Consider the following 20,059-nt stretch of genomic DNA (forward strand, 5'->3'; position numbering starts at 1 on the left):
GATAATAAGAAGAGCTAAAAGCTGAGAGTGAACACTAGTTATTGTAAATCACAACAACAGTTAACAAAACTACTCATACGTGTTCTTACAGTTCAACAGAGGGGTGGTGCCAGTTTACAGACTCCCAATGATGTCAGAGGTGAGAAGAAACTTTATGGTAATTCAGGACCGAGGCCCTCTTAAAGAGAGTGAGGGGACTTTTCTGGAGTCTCTTTGGGAGTTGTGGTGGGGTTCGGGACTGCCGGGTGAGGATCGGGGCTCAGAGAGAGGACACACACAGTCAAATCCAGGATGAGGACTCTGATGACGCTACTGGTGCTGCTGGTGTTGGCTTTCACATCTGCCACTGCAACAAGTGAGTACATCCGAAATGACAACAATAAGATGTAGTCAGGCTTTCTGTCAGGTTTTCATGACTTTTCCTTCAAGGAAATAATATCAGTTGTGCTGCAGGTGAATTTCCAAACAAGGCAATAACAGATAAATGTTCTACTGAATTCATCTAATCTGCAAGAATAAATATATCGTTATATTTATTATTATCACAGTTCTGCAATTGAAAATATTTTACCTGAAACTACAGTCTGTCTCATTTGATGCGAAATATCTAAATCAAAGCAAAATTGCTCTCTTAATGTTTAGAAAAACAAAGTTTGAGTCTAAATCATTTATTAAAATGAAGCGAAAGTGATTAATTTTCATTTCTATGAGTGACGTAAAAACCAACACATTTCTGTTTTCCCATCAGTTTCAAGGTTATGTCTTTTAGCGTGTCTTTGTTTAGACAACAAATTGAACGTAAAATGGATTAATCTGTGATTTTATGCTTATTTAATGCTCCATACTCCACACTCACTCCACACTGTTAAAGAGGGAGAAAACATTTACATGCCAATTTTACGCTGTTCCACTCTTCCTTGTGCCAAATTGCACCCATGACTGTGGGCTACATGTTTTTCTGAGTTGAGTGGTGTGAGTTGAGAATACTGTAATTCATAGCGTTCTTTTCGTTTCATTCTTAGAAATGTGAAAATCATTCATCATGTTATTGTGAAGGGATTTTATGCAGTAACATAAACACACACACACACACACATACACACACTAGCTGAGAAAAAAAAAAACCCAGTGAGCCGCAGTCTGGGATCCCTCATTCCTCTCTCTGGGATTACTGATGCTGCTGCTCAGCTGATGGTCACATGAAAAGGATTGAGGGGGATTGCAGGTCGTGTGACTCCCTCCGCCAAGAACCCCCGACGCTCCTCAGCCCTCCTCAACACAAGAAACATGGACCTGCTATAGTTTACATAAGCATCTCCATCATTATGTCCAAAACCTGCTTGATTATCATGAAGAAATTGTGCCACTTAATAATCCTTCACAACTTTAACTCTGTTGAAAAATAAAGTGTAACGATTTATTGAAGAAAAAAAAACACTGGCACAAAAAAACATGGTTTTATCCATAATAAGGAATGGATTTAAAATATGAAATGTTTTTCAATTATTTCATTGTTGCACGATGTAGCTTCTTCTCCTGAAGATGTTGTAATATTTCTTCCAGAGCCAAGAAGCCAGTTCACACGTTACCGCTCATGGAACTCACGGATGTATCCGGTGTGGAAAGATGGAGACCCAAGATTCAGGAACTGCTGGTTTGGTGAGGCTCATTTCTAAAAACAGAAATGTATTAAATCCTCTCAGCCAAAAGAGTAAAGATGTTTGATTGTGTGTGATCTTCTATCCAGGTGGTGAAGTGACCTTTGATCTCAAAAATGATGCACCAACCCTGACTGGGGCAAGAGCAACCTTCACCATTAATCTTAATTTCCCACCAAACCAGACTGTGCTCTCTGATGGGCAGGTGGTCTGGGCGCAAAACTGCACCATCAACGGTAAGATGACCTTTCCTGCAAAGCAGCTGACTCAGTTGTAGGGCCAGTACCACATGTTACCACTTAACCTGTTGTGATGGCATCATTTTTGCTATTTTCATTCATGCTCAAAACCAAAAGCAATAACAAGCAGCTTTAAACAGACTTTATCACACAAAATTATCTTTATGTCCCGGATGAAAATGTTTGGACAAGGTGTCTTTTCCAGATTTTTTAAAAGGAATTGGCAAAAAAATAAATTTTTTAAGCATAGGTGATTATGAAAAAGGACAAATGCTTCTGTTAATTACCAGTTAAACCACATCAAAGAACCAATGTGATTTTGAAATGATCACATTTACTGGTGTATGATCTATGCTGGTCATCTTTTACAGGGCGACAGTATCAGGAGGGTCAGGCTGTTTATTCCGACCAGGACACTGAGCGGACCGGAGTTTTCCCTGACGGCACACCGATCACCAGGAGCCAGAACAAGAAACCCCGCTATGTGTTTGTGTGGAAGACATGGGGTAAGGATATTTAACTTAACAATAATTAGTCTGTTTAAAACCTAGACTGCTTCTTAGCTGTAAGTAATGCTGCAGTCAGACACCCTAATGCAGCCATGACTTCATTACAATAACATGTAAAGTCTCCATAGAGACAAAGAACAGACCATAAAAGGGCTGTAAAACTATACGGAGGAAGTTTCTCCCCAGGCCAGTGAAGTTAAAGGTTAGCATTTGCCCCAGGACGTGTCACAAACAAAGCTTCTTAGTGAACAACAACCATGTCTGACATTTTTATATTTATCATGAAAAACTATCATTACCTTTTGCATCTGAAGACACACTGTAAAAGAAAAGTTTTGCTAGATGAAATTATGCTGTTGACACAAGAAAATTATATTTTTGTTAATTCATTGTGTGAATATTAATCCACAACAAATCAAACACAGGCCTTTTTTAGATTACATTGCAATAGCGTCCCATATCCCGTGTACTATATGATGAAATTGCCACCTGGAGTGTCTCCAAAATGTGTGAATTCATTGAACTGTGCTGTGATCACCAGACCACTCTAAATAATCACACTATTGCTCTATTCAAGGCCGTTACTGGCAGGTGGCAGATGGGCCGTCCTCCTCCCTCTCTATCGGCACAGACAACGTCCCCCTGGGCTCCTACAACATGGAGGTTGTCATCTATCACTGCCGTGGCAAAGACAAGTTCATCCCTCTCGGCTATGCTTCCACAGTCTTCGCCATCACAGGTGATCAAACGCATGAATCTAACTTGATCTAATCTAACTTGAGAAAAATGATTTTTCAATATGTAACAGTGCTACATCTTCTGCTCCATCATCAGACCAGGTTCCCTTCACTGTATCACTCGCCCAAGTCAACGATGTAAACCAGGACGACCGGAGCTTCATCCAGAACCGACCCATTGCTTTTAGCGTCAATCTCCACGACCCCAGTCAGTATCTCAGTAGCGCCGACATCAGTTTCAGCTGGGACTTCGGTGACAGCACTGGCACTCTGATCTCCAGAGAGCGCACCGTCACACACACATACCTCACCGTCGGGGCCTTCAAACCTCAGGTGGTCCTCATGGCAAGCATCCCTAACGGCTGCGGAAACCCCACTGCTGGTGAGATTTTAAACTAAAGATTCTTGTCTTGTCTTTTATACACGGTTTGATGTTTTGCTCAGTTGTCTCAAACTTTTCTTTCAGTGGTTCCAGTAGATGCCTCTGCTGTTCCAGCAGTAGTTGTGATGGACTCCACCCCAGCAGCACCAGCCGAGGGAGGAGATGCAATTGCTCTGGATGTTCCTGCTTCTGACGCAACCCCGCTCGCTGCTTCTGTGCAGCCAGCTGAAGCAGCCACAAACACAGAAGATGGAGAAGCAGTTGTGGATACAGACACAGAGGCAGTGGAGGTTGCCTCAGTAGCACCTGCAGGAGTCGATGCAGCCGTTGTTCCAGAGGAACAGGACCCTGCTGACACTGCTGCCCCTGCTGCAGAAGCAGATGTTCCTGCAGAGGACACAGAGGTTGCACCTGCAGTTGAAGAGCCTGCAGATGCTGATACAGCTGCTGCAGATGAAACCGCAGTGGTTACAGATGCGGCTGAAGGAGATGTGATTGATGCTGCTGCCTCAGTTGCCCCAGCTGCAGAGGGAGAGGAAGCTGTAGCTGAGGTCATCAACACTGTCACTGTTGCTCCTGTCGCAGAAGTAGCTGCAGAGGAAGAAGCTGCCGTTGTAGCTGCTGATGCTGCTGAGGCTGATGCTGCTGCTGAGGCCGATGTTGCTGCTGAGGCTGATGCTGCTGCTGAGGCCGATGTTGCTGCTGAGGCTGATGCTGCTGCTGAGGCCGATGTTGCTGCTGAGGCCGATGTTGCTGCCGCTGAGGCTGCTGATGCTGATGCTGATGCTGAGGCTGAGGCTGAGGCTGTTGCTGAGGCTGATGCTGCTGCTGATACTGTTGCTGAGGCTGCTGATGCTGCTGATGCTATCGCTGAGGCTGATGATGCTGCTGCTGTTGAGGCTGATGCTGCCACTGTTGATGCTGCTGCTGCCGCCACAGAAGTTGTACAAGCTGAAACAGAAGCCCCTGCTGATAATGTTGTAGTTCCTGCCGCCACTGAAACCACAACTGTAGAAGAGGCAGCAGCAGCTGATGCCGCAGCCGATACCGAGGCTGAAGTACAGACAACTGAGAATGAAGCTGCAGTTACTGCAGTTCCTGCAGGTGAGTATTTAGTGTGATCTAAAATAAGTACACTACACCAGATAAAAAAGATGGCTCTTGTCACAACAGTATTATGACACCCAGCAGGTGATGAAGAGGCTGTTCCAGCTGAGGATGAAGTTCAAGCAGAGGTGGAGACAGATCCAGCACAGGTTGCTCTCGTTTTGGCTAAAAGACAAGCACCAGAGCTGACAGCTGACTGCATGGTCTACCGTTATGGCTCCCTCGCCACCTCTGTAGATGTTATCCGTAAGTTGACACAGGTTTTAGCCAATATTGTTCTTTGATAGCAACAGTATGATTTAATAGTGTTAAAATCTCTATTTCTACCTCTTTCAACCCTGCAGAGGGTATTGAAAGTGTAGAGATTGTTCAGGTGTCCAACGTTGTATCAATGGCGACTGAGTTGGATCAGAACGCAGTGGACGTCACTATTACCTGTCAGGGAAGGTGAGCATCAATTACTCAAGCTAGTTGAAAGCTGTTGCAGCTGTTGTCATGATTGTTAATTCAGTCTAGAATTACACAACTAAAACATATTGTCCTCATTCAAACTTTACTTCCAAAATAGCCCCGACTCCGTACAGTACATAAAGCACTCAAACGGGGTCAAGAGGTTCATTTATTGTTCAGCTTAACATTAGAAACAATTATCTGCTAATTAGCCTACATGGAAAATGTGACGTATAATGTAATTATATGCTATGTTTAGCAGAGAAAATACATGTTTATGACGTTAATTATTATCTCTCCCCTCTCTTCCCTATCCTTCCTCCAGTCTGCCAAGTGAGGTCTGCACAGTCATTTCGGATGCCGACTGTATCACACCAGTGGAAACTGTCTGTAATGCAGCCACACCGTCTCCAGACTGTCAAATGATCCTTCGACAGTTCTTCAATGACTCCGGAGTATTTTGCATCAATGTCTCTTTGACAAATGATGTCAGTCTTGCTGTGGCAAGTGCTAGAGTCAGCGTAACAGTAGGTGGGTGGAAGAAAAATGAATTAATACCCACTAAAGTACTTAATTTATAGATTATTCTCTCATTTGGACAATGTGCTTCAATTTCAGCCTCCGGAGGTTCCCCAGCTGGAACTGCTGCCACAGTCCTGGGTGTTATGGTCCTCGCCTGTATTGTCTGTTGTATTGGTTTGATGTACAGGTGAGTACCTGATTTACAGACCTAATTATATACAATCACAGAAAACTAAGACCTTAAAAAGTGTGATGAAAAAAGCCAAAAAAGTGAGTGTAGATCTCCTCTAGGAAATCTCTGCTATGTCTTACTATAAACTAACCTAAACCTAACCATAACTGCAGAGGACACCTCTACAGGGAACACTATCTGTTGAGGGAACAGACTTCTACACAACTACTACGGCTCAGTCAAGATGGTGGCTAAGAAAACAGAAACAGGGATTTTGTCATGTCATATTGTGTGTAACTTGAGATCATAACATATCAGCTGTCTGCAGATGCTCTGATTCAAAACAAAACAAAACTTTTCAGTGGATGTCAGTTTTTGAGCCACAACAAAAGCCCAAAAACCGCAAAACCATGAACGTTTGTACAAAAGTTCACGATAATCCAATACCATTGTTAAAGTGGTTCAGTCTGGACCAAAGTGGTGACCTGGCAGACAGTCCAACACTGATATCCCTAGAGCCACTGTTGTTAAGACATTGGCAACTGCATTTTTGTCTAAAGAATTGTGCTTCATGTCAATGCCACCAATACGTCCTCAGTTTAGCTTGGCCACTTAGTCTCACCTGTTTGATGTTTTTCAACAGGCGGTTCAAGCAGTACCAGCCGCTAAGAGAAGACAGCGCTGACAGAAATGGAGGCAGCTCGACTATAACATCGGTGCCTTTGTTGTTGTGGAACTTGTTGAGCCGACAGTCACCAGGAGAGAGTCGTCCACTGCTTCAGGGGAGGATTGTGTGAATATCATCATCAGCTTGTGCACCCAACTTCCGCTAAAATATTGGCTTTCTACACATAATACACTAACTGTAGCAATATTGCAACTCCCAGCCATGTATTAAACCAGAACCAATTAATTAAGTGAACCAGCCCCGTGTATAACACAGCATGTATAGAAACAGAAAGGAGTGGAGTGCGTCATAAAAAGGTGTAATAAAAATGTTGAAGGATTTGTAGAAGAAAGTGATATTTATTTTGACTGGCCGTGTTTTTTATTAATTGGCACAGATAGTTTATAGAAGCCATAACTCATTTTCTTGTTTGTGGCCTACTTATACTAAACCAATTGGAAAATCAATGTTAACACATTTCAGTTCACTTTCTTTGTAATGTAATTTAACTCACATTACATCACAGAACTTATTGTTTGCTACCCTGAAATGAATAAAATGAAACTTTATCACTATCGTGCGCTTTTATTCCCCATTTATTTACTTTTCATCTGCATGTGATTTTCATGTCCTGAACAGTTAGAGAAAGATTATAGTGAAGATCATCCTCAATCTGATTAATTAAAATGAATTCACCAGAATAAAGTTTGATTTATACAGTGTATTTATATACAGGATTTTATTGAATCAAATACACTATTTTATATTAACAATGGATCTAATGTGCAATAAGTACCAAACCTGAGCCAAAAGGAGAATGATTATTGGACTTAGATTCATCAGATGGCCAGAAACACAATGCCAATTTTATGCTAATATTGCTGCCTATCTGCCACATGTGTATATAGGCAATTGTTTATCAACGCCTTCACTATATTAACTTTATAAGGTGATATGTTGCTGCACTACAATCTTTTAATGTAGGTTTAACTAAACCAGTTGAACTATAAAGTTCATTACCGCTAAACATCCATCAGGGCTAATCTGCTCCAACAACTTTACATTCAACTATTTAGAGAGACGTCGATGGCTTGTTAAAAGAGCATAAGTAAATACAACAGTGACAGTGAGGGAATTTATGTTGACCCACTGATTGGATTAGTTAGTAGAAAGAGAACGTTTAACCAAACTCATAACGCTCGAAAACTCTGCTCTACACAACATAAAGTAGAGTATTTTTCAGACTGCAGTATTCCACATCTTTTTCAGATACATTCGAGTGTATCATAAACATTTCACATGGCCTCAGCAGACATTTAGGCGGATTAGAGGCGCAGTCAGAAAGTGGTAAGGCTATAGGAGCGCTGCAGCTGAGTGTGCTAAAAAAATATTACCATTGCGTTCTGGTCTCTGCCCAATTAAAATGATTTATCAAGACGTTAGAGGCTGCCTTAATGCATTGAGCTGACAAAGAGCCACTGTTAGCAGCATGTACTGTACATCATACGACACACTGCAGTGCAGGAGGAAAGGCTGACGTCACTGCAGCAAAATCTTTAATGGAGGAAGCCATGGCCTGGCCTGCAGATGCAATAAAGATGTGCAGTGATGGGAAAGTTTAAGAAAAGACAGTTTATGTATATCTATGAATTAAGGCGAAGTTCAAAGTGAATATTGTTCTGCTTTTGTGAAGATTGTTGCATTATCTCTATTTATACTAATGTCAAAACTCCATCTCTTACTTCATCGCACGAGAGTGGATAAAACAGGTCCACGCTGTGCACTCTTCTGAACAAAACTTTTTGGGGTATGAGGAGACTATTTTTTAATCGTGTGGTTTCGCTCATGCATGCACTGCACCACTTTGTCCGTTCTCTGTTTCTGTCTTTACTTACATACGCAGGAATTACAAATGAATATCCCTCCAACAGACTTGCATAACACTGCAGTGGTCCATTAAAGTAATTACCAAACACAGTCGTTAATCATCCTCGACCGTTAACATGTCTCTCAGTCACAAGTACCAAGTGTTGTTCCTCCATCTCCTTTTACTCCGGACGTGCACTGCAGCTAAGAGAAAGCCACACAGCTTTGCTGGAGCGCCATCATTTTTCACAGATGATTTCTATCTCGGACCTGACAGCCCTCCCAGATCTTACCAGGCCTGCAGCTTTTAATAGGTCACAGCATCCTCACCCACTCAATGCAAACCAGTATTACTGCCTGAACTGTCACCAGTCTCCAGGAAATGGTTTCTCTTTTCCAGATAACCAGGCCAGGCTTTCACAATTCTAAAGCCCAGTGAGCCTGGAGATGAGTCAGTGGGGTGACACCACCCAATCAGCTACATAGCTCTGATTCATTTGAACGACTCTTTATTGCTCACCACTCCCTAGCAACTGACCTTAAAATGGATGCAGTTTCCTTCATGTGTCCTCTGGACTGCAGAAACCTACCACAGTAAATGATGCAGTTATAAGTCCAGCTGCAGCCCTCAGTCAACAGTATATCAACCAGTTTATACCTTCAGCTCCTGCCAGAATGCATTGTTTTATTTTTATGTTGGTTATACATTTGTCAGATGTCTCATGTTATTCTGTTTCTCAAATTAAAGCCTCTATGCTTTCCAACTTTGGTCAGATGAAAAACAGACACTGCAGCAGACAGCTATGCACAGACAAAGTGCTCTTCTGGTCATTGAACACCATCTGAAACCCTGTCACCCCCACACTTTGTGGGGGGGGGGGCAGCATTCAATAATTTATTGCATAACAAATACATTTACCAAATACGTTCAAGGACAGAACTCAAAGCATGCACCAGTACCCCAATATGTATCATTATCACATCTCTCCCCTTTCTAAGCTTTTCACTCTGCCTTCAATTCAGATAAAACACTTTTATTTTCCTACATGGCTGGACGACACATTGCACAAATTCGTTTCAACGTTACACAAAATGATTTTACCTTCCGACGCCTAAATTAAGTAAAGTTTTAGACAGATTTGATTTAAAACATTCAACAATTGATTTCTTTCTTCTTCATGAGGGAGTCAAACATTAAATCTAGCATGTAAAACATTATTAAATTAATCATTTGACTTTTATATAAAACTCAGTAGTTAGCTGATTTACAATGACACGATAGTTTTGTAATAGCTGTGTATAGTAACACTTCAATATTCAACTTGAACTCTTAGTCGCCACAGTAGATAACTGTCTGCATTCTTCAATGAATACGAAAATAGTTTATTTGTGATAACCACCATCTTTGTGTTACCTTAACAATACTATAGTTTCCATACACAGATGTTGTAGGGAGTTTGATTTAAGCAAATGTTGACTTCAGAGAGAAAAACTGAAATAAATGTGTAAATTAATCAGGGTGTTTTGCAGAATTGATGTAAGAGTTGGAACAAAATGACAATACAGCAATGCTCTGTGCTGTTTATGACAGAAGTCTGATTATATTTCACATCAGAGGCCATACCCAAAACATGAAAATCCCCCACTACCCAGAGGAAAAATTATAATACAAAATGTTTATTCACTAGTAAACCATATGACTGTTTAGGTCTGAAACATGACACACATACTGTGAGCTCAATATGGAAATGTGAACAGATCTTCTAGCCTGATAATGTCGAAGATGCTTTATTGAATTTATGGCTCCTGCGGGAATTCTCCGAGAACCAGAAGGATCAATCGCTAATGGTAACATCTGTCTGATGGTTAGAATTACTTATACGGTCCAGTTCATAGTCATTTAACTGTATGTTCTTTGCATATGTGTGTGTATGCTGTTAATTACAGTGTAGAAATGCAGATGTAGTATTTACAGGACTTGGTCGACTTAAACCTCTTTAATCCATTTAGAGGCATAAGGGCGTCCACTAGAGCTCGCCATCTCTGGGCCTCTGTAGCTTTTACACTGATATAAAAGTTGACATATGGACACACTGGAACAGGATCTGGTGAAAGAAGAGAAAGTGAGACATGCTCTGAGCACAGAGAGTGAAACAAAGGGGGAGGGAGAGAGTTACTGACCATAAAGCAGTTTGATTAGATTACAGAGCTAAGACACTTAGACATTTATTACACAGAGCGAGACATGAGCGGTAGAAGCCATACAAACCTACAAAGAGGAAAATCAAGTGGGTGTTTGTGAATGACTGAAAATGAGATGACTATATTTTACTACACTGTCCTCCAGATGCCACATTAGTAAGAGGACACCCAAAGTTAAATCTAATCAGAGAAAGTGCTGAGTAAAGATTAAACTAAATGCTGCAGATTGGCGTGCAACAGTGTGTGTGTGTGTTTGAAGGAGAAACAAATATGACAGATGTCATATGTGGTTGTGTATTACGTTGGATATAAGGGCCTAAATGGACACAGGGGACACAAAGGGAAGAGAGCGCCACACCCAGTCGCCACAGAGCATGCTCAGAATTACGTCACCTTCATATGAGATTGGTTGCTTGTCTGCAGACCTCAATTAAAATGTCTATAGACGGGACACACACACATGTGCGCGCGCACACACACACACACACACACACGCACAGAGTCTTCAGAAAGATCCAAAAGTACTGCCTCACAGAATATGGCATTAAACATTACATTGATTTTATAGTTTTTTCCAGCATTCGAAGCTGTGATATATATTTGTATATTGTGTTCATGGATTTTGCTGCATGTTTGCTGTGTCATTTTCAGTTAAAGTCAGTCAGTAAGTCAGTTTGTGATTTAGTAATGTAAAACTGCAAAACCTCATATCATGAGGTTGTTCGCCCCTCTGGTGGCCTCACTCCTCATTGCTGTCTGAATATATCCTAATTTCAATCACTGCACCACTTATTATTATCTCCTATTTTAATGTATACAAAGATTATTACAATATTATTGTTATAACGTTACTGTTGCCATTACTACTGTCATTATTAATGATAATGGTAACATCATATTTCACTGTCTCTCATACAAACATCTACACACACAACATTACCCACAAATATCCTAATGTAATCTAATCTAATCTCTGTGATCATATATACATTGTAACTGCTTGATGTTTTTGTCTGTATGTCTGCATGTTTCTTGTTTTCCTCCTATGTCACTCTTGCTTCATTTCACCAATGAAAAAAATAACTTTGCAGTAAATCTTCCAGTCCTTGCGTTTTATGTTGGGTAAATCATCAAGTCTCTGGAGATAATATAAGAATATCCTCTGTTCTTTGATCTCTGTCATCTTTAAGTCCTGAACACCAATTGTTCACTAGAAATACCGGCAGAGTTATTTGACAACTCTTACCCTAGCAGGGATTACTGGATCTAGTGCGTTTCAAAAGGATAGAATAACTGCAGAGTCATCGCTCTCCCCCAGATGCCCAGAATATCAATAAAGTATTCCATTACTGTAAAAGGAGAGAGACAGAGAGACACAGAGGAGAGAGGAAGCGAGACAGATGGAGGGGGAAAAAAGAATCAAATCAATGTATGCATGTGATTCAATTTAGGCCACAATTGCACATTTTCTTATTGAAAACCAGGTAACAGAATCCTTGACGCACACGTTTGATAGTTAAGTGAAGAATATTGCATGTGCAAATTAGCTGTATTGGGTTTTTAAGGTGAAAATACATATATAGGACTGATGTGCAGATACAACAATCAAACCTGACTGACTGAGTAAGTGTCAACGAGGGCATGAATCTGAGGCGAGGAGGGGCTGAGCGAGAGGAGACATCTTTAGTAATCAAAGCAGTAATGTGGAAGCCAGTCTGGCCCCCTGCCAGGTGCTCTGGTTAAAAGGGTGGAATAGTCGAGACAGAGAGTAAGACAGAGCGCTGGTGAAAGCACAGAGAGAAGCTGCGCCTACCTCTGAGGGGTAGGGAGTGGCCAAAGCTTGTATGCTGATGAGTGATTGAGAAAGGAAGGGTTCCTGTGGGTGGGGTGAGGAGAACCGAGGGAGGGGGAGGATGATGGGATAGCCAGCTTGTGTGCATAAAAACCCCCAGCACTCTTCAGTCTGATGTCCTGTTGCCTCACAAGCATCTCCAAGCCACCAGCTCTACATCTTTTTGAAGAGAACAGAACAAGACCAACCATGAGCCACTCTTCAGCGCATACCTCTACTTCCTACAGGCGCACCTTTGGAGGCCCACAAACCATCTCCATGTCCTCTTACTCCCCTGTGTCCTCCCGTATGCCCATTTCTGGGGGGCGCTACATGCGCTCAATGTCACCTGTGGTTCAATCCCGCGCCACCACCTACCACCAACAGCGTTCCCGCTCCACCACCCAGCCTCCTCGCCTCTCCTACGACAAGGTGGACTTCACCCTGGCTGAAGCCATCAACCAGGAGTTCCTGACCACCCGCAGCAACGAGAAGGCCGAGCTGCAGGAACTCAACGACCGCTTTGCCAGCTTCATCGAGAAGGTGCGTTACCTGGAGCAGCAGAATGGTGCACTGCAGCAGGAGCTCAACCAGTACAAGGGCCAGCAGCAGCAAGGTCAGCCCAACCGCGCCTCTGAGATCTTCCAGGATGAGCTGAGGGAGATGAGGCGCCAAATGGATGCCATCGGAAAGGAGAGGGACCAGTATCTACTGGAGAGGGACAACCTGGCTGAGGACCTGGGCCTGCTCAAGCAGAGGTTGGTAAAAGTGTGATCCATGAAGACATGAGATCAGATAGATAGATAGATAGATAGATAGATAGATAGATAGATAGATAGATAGATAGATAGATAGATAGATAGATAGATAGATAGATAGATAGATAGATAGATAGATAGATGGTACAGTATGAGGGATTGTCTCAAGAAAATAATAAATGAGATACCATTATAGAACATGTGGCTCCAGAGAAAGCTGCAGCCTGTTCAAAAAAACCATATTGTCCACAGTCAACAGTTTTCTCTCCCCTTTCCTCATTCCAATATTTCCCTCTTGTTGTTATATATGTACAGCTGATGGGTGTAGATTGCTACTCACCACCAATGCCACCATCCCATCGTTCACTGACACTGTCAAATATGGTCCAGTTTAATCTTTCATGGTCCCTGTTTTCTACTTGGGTCCAGTAACGATGGTGGTGTAGGGCGTGGCACTTTGGCAGACTGGACACCACAGAGCGGCAGCATGATACAGGACGCTGCCCTGCATCTTGTGCTTGAGATTTCCCCTACATATGAATATATATGTTTATTTTATGTCTTGTGAACTAGCAGAATTCAACATAAAACAAGGAGAAGAAAATTATGACACAGAACTTATAGAACCAAATTATTTAGCAAAGTGTTTGGGGATGAATGATTCCCTTAAATAATGCAAATACTTCTAGAAATTATGCACAATTATGTAAGCGACACGAGGAGAAAGGACGGGACCAGACACAGGGTGGGGTTGGCTGAGGAGTGGGGAGGGGAGAGGGAGGGAAAGAGAGTGGAAATGGGACCAGAGGAAGAGAGGTTGGATATCAGGCGTGGTGAGAATAGCATCAGGAAAAATCAATGTGACTCAATGACTCCATTAGGTGTGTTTTCAGTGTCCCTCTGTGCTGATGGGATGATGCCAGAGACCCCATTAGGACAAAAGGACCCCTGTAACACAGCATGAATTAAAGATTAGGAAGCAGGGCCCACTATGTGATGCTTTCCCCACTAATCTACTTTATGTCCCGACCAGACATGATTTCTGTCTGACGGGACAGATGGATTCACGTTCACATCCTGACATCGACCACGCAGACACTTTCAGTCAGGAAGTGTAACTGATTTGTTAGAGCATTGTGAACTTTTGCTCTTTTTTGCAGGAGCATTAAATTATGTCTTGGTTGAAGACAGAAACACCTCATATTTCATACTTCATCATAACACTGCATATTTTCTATGTCTCCCCTTTAAACTCCCATTATGTAATTTCCACAGTTTCTGTATACTTGCCAATATTAAAATGCCCGGAAGTGTGTGTACATAACCTTATTAAGTGTGTGCAGATGACCTTATTGAACCGTAGAGAAACCGCATTAATTGAAAGGAGCAGCTGCTGATCCCACTGGGTGCTCTCCGTAAACCTTTTTACAGGACAGTGAATTAACAAATTGATCCAGAAAGCTTTTTGCCAGCTGATGCCCTGGTGCAACCTCAGACAGAGAGGGGGTTCCTGGACAAATCCATCACCTTCTCCTCCACTCCCCCTTTTGTAAAAAAAACAAAGAAACCAAAAATGGCATTCTTGAAAGGAAATCTGCACATTGTTTGAAATATTTTGTCTTGCTGTTTGTCCTCAAGGTTGGAGGAAGAAGCCCAGAAGAGGGCAGATGCTGAGAATAACCTGGTCGCCTTCCGCAAGGTAAACACTCAGCTCACTGGACCATGATTGATAACAATGTCCTCAGGCTCAGATAACAGGTCAAAATGGACAGCTTTGTTCCACTTCCAACACCTCAGCAACAGTGTCACAGTAATATGACAAGGCAGATTTCTAAAATGTCATTGATCTGGACTACTGCATATACATTTTCTCTCTAAGCCTGCAAATGATGTATACAAGTAAAACACTTCCGCTGACTCCTACAATGACTCTCCATATTAAGCTGTATTGTTTTGTTTTTTTTATCATAAAAATCCCTGGGAATTATAAATTGGAGTTTACATTTCTATGTACAAATTCTTTGTACGACATCATAGCTCAAAATATTTAAATGCATTAAAGAAAACTTGAAGCCTTGAAATAGGTCAATGTCATAATATAGATGAAATATATACATAAAAGATCATGGTGATGAGATGTTTTGGTAACATATGTTTGTTTTGTATAAAAACTAGGATGTGGATGATGCCACATTGTCCCGTCTGGAGCTGGAGAGGAAGATTGAGTCTCTGATGGATGAGATTGAATTCCTTAAGAAGCTCCATGATGAAGTAAGTGATGCGGCCGCATTTATATTTCTCCATTGTGCTCGCATAGATGAAAGAATCACCTATCACAATATGTTATCTAAAGACCTATGATGGTAAAACTCTTTTTGTATTGGCATATATATCCCAAGTGACTGACTGAAAAGTGTTTGTGATAAATTAGTAGATTAAATGATTGTAGACATTATTCTGCAATGAGATCATCCCAGTGATTAGCTGATCAATAGTGCTAAAGATGCTGCAGAGTAATATTATGTTCTGGACTCACATGCTTCATGTTATTTTCTACAATTGATTTAAATGTAAATTGTACATACTTATTGTCTTCAATAACTGTAACTTTGATATGATATGATATGATTTTATCCTTTTATTTTTTTTTTACATCAAAAGATGAGTAGGCAGTGGCCATCAGCACTTGACAAAGTTTGACAACTTTGCATTATGTTATATTTAGAGAGTAAACATTAAAAACATGTCAGTTGAGATATGTTTTGAAAATGTGTCTTGCTGGGAGACTGTCTGCGAGAACAGGTGGCAATATAAAGAGTTTCAGAAGGATTTATTTTCAGATTCAGGCAACTTTATTTATCCATAAGGGTTCATTCTTTTGTAGCTCTCCCAGTACATACATCTATAAGATATGCATATACAAGAGACAACCAATAATAAATAATTAAGAGGAAAGCATATTAAGGAAATGGGACAGTAGAAGGGAGAAAATAGGTTACAATAAGATAATAAAAAAATAATGGTTTGAGTTGGATGAAATGCAATGTTAGGTGATTACAGAAAAAAGTAGGGGTCCCAAATCTGATCCCTGGACAGTACTGATGGTGAGATCAACGGGGTTTAACTGGCTCCTTACATCTAAATAAATGTTGCTCTTTCAAGCTCTTGATGTAACAGTTTTGTGTTTCTCACAACATATTTTCTTACCATTTGTCCACATGTTGATATCATCAGGAAATCCAGGATGTGCAAGTGAGCGTCCAGACCCAGCAGCTGAAGATGGAGGTGGACAGCAGCTCCAGGCCCGACTTAACTGGAGCTCTGAGAGAAATCAGGGCCCAGTATGAGAACATCGCCATGAAGAACATGCAGGAATCTGAGGAGTGGTACAAGTCCAAGGTAAGCAGAGAGACACACCGACATGAACATGAAAACATGAACATACAGTACAAACACTTTCATTCATTCTCCTCTCACTTCATCTTTTGTTCTTGCAGTTTGTTGATTTGACTGAGTCTGCAAAGCGCAACACTGATGCCCTGAGGCAGGCCAAGCAGGATGCCAACGAGTCCAGGAGGCAGATTCAGGCTCTCAACTGTGAAGTAGATGCACTGAAGAACACGGTGAGGCCAACTGTCATCTGTCTGTAGTGATCTATAATTTACCAGTATACATATTACACCGCCTTATTGCACTGTATGTGCTACCATGTTTTGCAGAATGAGGCGCTGCTGCGGCAAATGCGTGAAATGGAGGACCAGTTTGGCAATGAGATTGGAAATTACCAGGACAACGTAGGCAGGCTGGAGGATGAAATCCGCCACCTGAAGGAGGAGATGGCTCGTCACCTTCGGGAGTACCAAGACCTGCTCAATGTCAAAATGGCGCTGGACATTGAGATTGCTACTTACCGTAAACTGCTGGAGGGGGAGGAGAGCAGGTGAGGCAGAATATACAGACTCAGGTCTGCATTTTAGCAGGATTTCTTTCTTTTATCACCGTGGCTTTCTCTCCCAATAAGAGGAAAGATTGGCAGCATGTTGAATGTCTGTCACCTCACAGCTAAAACCTGAACTATTTCTGTGTGCTGTTGATGTCACTGTCCCCCACATAATCCAGTTTCAAAATTAAAACAAAAAACAAATTTAAGAAAAATTCCAAATTAAAACAAAAACATGCCAGATAGGTGCATAAAAACTGCTAGTAATGCACCTACTGTGAAGTTTCTTGTGCTATAACTCACCTTCTATGTCAATCACAACCTTCAGAGTTATTGATATGCAAGTCTAACCTTAAGTAAAGCAAATAACTTTTCATTACAGATTAACACCTATATTTCATTTTCTCTGTTTAGGATCACTGTTCCCGTCCTCAACATTGGCATGAGCAATCACCATGTTGACCGCGGTAAAGCCACAGCTCTTTTTCCAAGATCAAATATAATACAATATAGATGAATTATAATAAACATGTCTGGGATCTATTTTACCTTTCAGTTATAGAGTTATGAATCCACCAGCTCTGGAATTACCCATTTTCATTTCCAGTTCAAAGTTTTGAGCAACATCCTCCATATTATTTAATACAGAAATGTGGAGCAACTGTGGCTCAGTGGTAGAGTGGGTTGTTCATCAATTAGGGGATTGGCGGTTTGATTCCTGGCTCCTCCAAGTCTGCATAGTAAATTGTCCCAACTTGCTCTTGAAGCATAGCTGGATGTGTGAAAAGTAGATGTAATGCAAAAGCACTTTGAGCACTCCAAATGACGATGGTGCTAAACTAAAATTCTACCTTTGACATGATTGTAAAAAATTCTTATTTTGTGAATGCAAATGTGTCTGAATGTAAAAACCTCAGCAGCACTTTAATCTGATTTTTCACAGACTATGACCAAACTCCAGACAACCTGAGCAAGAGGACCGTGGTGATAAAGACAGTTGAGACCAGAGATGGAGAGGTACAATGATTTAGACAAAAAAATGACACCACCTAAAGCAAAAGCACAGTAAAGTAGCTTGACTTATAACATGACAGTGAATTCAAACCAATGTGTTTCTTTTCCATCAGGTGGTGAAGGAGTCCAGGAGGGAGAAAGACTCAACCCGCACTGATAGAGCCGACCAGGATGACAAGGACGAGTAGACTAGAAAATTATTAGAAAATGTGAAGGTCAGAGCCATGAGTAAAGAAAGAAATACATAAAAACAGAAGAAAAAAAAAAGCTAACTCTGGTCCATATAGTCCTCATTCTCACTCGTTATGTGTTTCACTGTCTAGCAAAGAGTCTGCCAGTATAGGTGCAATGTTGAATGAATCCCTTTAGACAGTGTCACTTTGGTGCTATTTAAGCTACCCAACTTTTGCTACTTGTGTCATGTGTAGGGCTAAGCAACACCACTTTATTAACATACCACTTGAGGCCTTGATTTACAGTGCAATCCCATAGAAACCTTAGACGACCACACATTTGTATCAAAGCGTTGAACTACAGGCTAAAATAGAAAGGTTAATAATGCAGAATTTCATAGCTTGTGTCGTAGATATGACTTACTAACAGAACTTCAGACACTGCCCTTTGGTCAATACACCTTAAAAGACAAACCGAGAGCAAATTAACCTGTTTGCATTTGTTTTAGAAGCTTTGCTGTCCTCTTATTGTGCAAACCAACAAACCACATAAACATGTAACACGGAGGAAATGTAAACGCTGAAAATATGTCAGTCGCAACTGAGAGGACTTGCTGAATGTGCTTTGCAATGCTGTGTATGTAGCACGGCTGATGAATGAATATGTAAATGCAAATAAACTTAATTGGAGCAAATCTGTGTTGCGCTTAATTCATTCTGAATGTGTTAAAAGAGTGTGTTTTTTTCATTTACACCAATTCTCTTTTTCTATAAGTATTGTAAGCCAGGGTTTGCAGCTTATTTTCTGAACTTTATATCCGGGAACATCTTGTACTTTTGTTTTGAAGAAATAGGTTTTAGTGTTAGTCACTCAATGTCATAAAATATATATAATAGGTGCACTTTAACTAAAAGTAATAGATAAATGGTTAAAATTTGTAATAGTAATAGACAAATGGTTAAAATAGCAACCGTAATGGATGAATGGTGGAAATAGTTCATGGATAAGTGGTAGTTTTGCTAAAGCAGGCTTGGCAAAGCCAACATAAACACTGACAGTTCAATTGTAGAAGGGAATGAATGTAACAATATCCACTTTTATATAATTAATACTGTGAAATAGCATCTAGACTAAAATCAGTTCAAATGAGCACATTTAGAGGATGAAGGCAGACAAAAAAGGTTGTGAATCACTATTTAACATATGCCAAAGAAAATATGGGAAATTAATAAATGAAGTTTTTATATTATAGTGGGAGGGAATAATACAATTACTTTTTTTTGCCCTAAGTCAAACCTCTCAGGCGTTACTGTTGCTCAAACTGTAGGTATATTGCACTAAAATCTCCGAGTCTGGCGCATGCAAACGTCAACCATGGCTGAGTTTACATATGATTCACCTACCTGACGCACACATTTCATAGATCTTGGCTAGTTTGGTGTTTATCAGGAAGGTAACCAGGGAAGGCGCAGCCTGAAAAACCAAACTCAGGGCAAACAGTCTAGAATTAATGACGACATTCTACATCCGCTTTCTGAGTTTTCGCTCGCTGTCTTGGCGCGAGACTTTTCCGACTTGAAACTGACGTGAAACTAAAGCTCTTAACTTTAAAGACCACCGGCTGCTGAACAAGACACCTGCAGAGAAACAGGTGAGTCAGCCCGACGTATTTGTCTTTCTCTGGACCAAGACTCGAGTCACAGCGCGGCCAGGCTGCTGTAAAGTGAAGCTAACTGCTCCGGCTAACTAGCATAACATTAGCAACATATGAGCTAACCTGGCTACTGCATAGACCACAGTCAGTAAGTTTTTGTTTTATTATGTTATCTTG

General features: G+C 41.1%; 2 protein-coding genes across 4 annotated transcripts; both read left to right on the top strand.

Moving 5' to 3' along the window:
* The first annotated feature begins 225 nt into the window (after positions 1–225).
* pmela (premelanosome protein a) lies at positions 226–7,002 on the top strand. Of its 3 annotated transcripts, XM_070837757.1 has the most exons (13): positions 226–355; positions 1,564–1,659; positions 1,748–1,894; positions 2,269–2,403; positions 2,984–3,145; positions 3,241–3,525; positions 3,610–4,184; positions 4,317–4,629; positions 4,714–4,878; positions 4,977–5,079; positions 5,408–5,613; positions 5,701–5,791; positions 6,420–7,002. In XM_070837757.1, exons 1-13 carry the CDS (start codon positions 292–294, stop codon positions 6,571–6,573), a joined length of 2,496 nt encoding a protein of 831 aa, XP_070693858.1. In that variant the 5' UTR covers positions 226–291; the 3' UTR covers positions 6,574–7,002. The 3 variants fall into 3 exon arrangements, with proteins under 3 accessions (XP_070693858.1, XP_070693842.1, XP_070693850.1); XM_070837741.1 differs by having other exon boundaries at positions 3,610–4,629; XM_070837749.1 differs by having other exon boundaries at positions 3,610–4,629; positions 4,717–4,878.
* A 5,497-nt stretch (positions 7,003–12,499) lies between these two features.
* Positions 12,500–18,766, top strand: prph (peripherin). The gene is made up of 9 exons (XM_070847814.1): positions 12,500–13,100; positions 14,739–14,799; positions 15,276–15,371; positions 16,335–16,499; positions 16,598–16,723; positions 16,820–17,040; positions 17,455–17,507; positions 17,984–18,057; positions 18,168–18,766. Exons 1-9 carry the CDS (start codon positions 12,553–12,555, stop codon positions 18,240–18,242), a joined length of 1,419 nt encoding a protein of 472 aa, XP_070703915.1. The 5' UTR covers positions 12,500–12,552; the 3' UTR covers positions 18,243–18,766.
* The last annotated feature ends 1,293 nt before the right edge of the window (positions 18,767–20,059 follow it).

Source organism: Pempheris klunzingeri, chromosome 2 (assembly GCF_042242105.1).
Source record: "Pempheris klunzingeri isolate RE-2024b chromosome 2, fPemKlu1.hap1, whole genome shotgun sequence".
Classification (NCBI taxonomy): domain Eukaryota; kingdom Metazoa; phylum Chordata; class Actinopteri; order Acropomatiformes; family Pempheridae; genus Pempheris; species Pempheris klunzingeri.

Excerpts from the sequence above, each read along its gene's own strand:
- pmela (XM_070837741.1), top strand. The coding sequence starts at position 292 with ATGAGGACTCTGATGACGCTACTGGTGCTGCTGGTGTTGGCTTTCACA. Across the intron at positions 356-1,563 it reads CACATCTGCCACTGCAACAA|AGCCAAGAAGCCAGTTCACA; the intron begins GTGAGTACATCC and ends TATTTCTTCCAG. Across the intron at positions 4,879-4,976 it reads CACCTCTGTAGATGTTATCC|AGGGTATTGAAAGTGTAGAG; the intron begins GTAAGTTGACAC and ends TCAACCCTGCAG.
- prph (XM_070847814.1), top strand. The coding sequence starts at position 12,553 with ATGAGCCACTCTTCAGCGCATACCTCTACTTCCTACAGGCGCACCTTT. Across the intron at positions 16,500-16,597 it reads AGGAGTGGTACAAGTCCAAG|TTTGTTGATTTGACTGAGTC; the intron begins GTAAGCAGAGAG and ends TTGTTCTTGCAG. Across the intron at positions 18,058-18,167 it reads TTGAGACCAGAGATGGAGAG|GTGGTGAAGGAGTCCAGGAG; the intron begins GTACAATGATTT and ends CTTTTCCATCAG.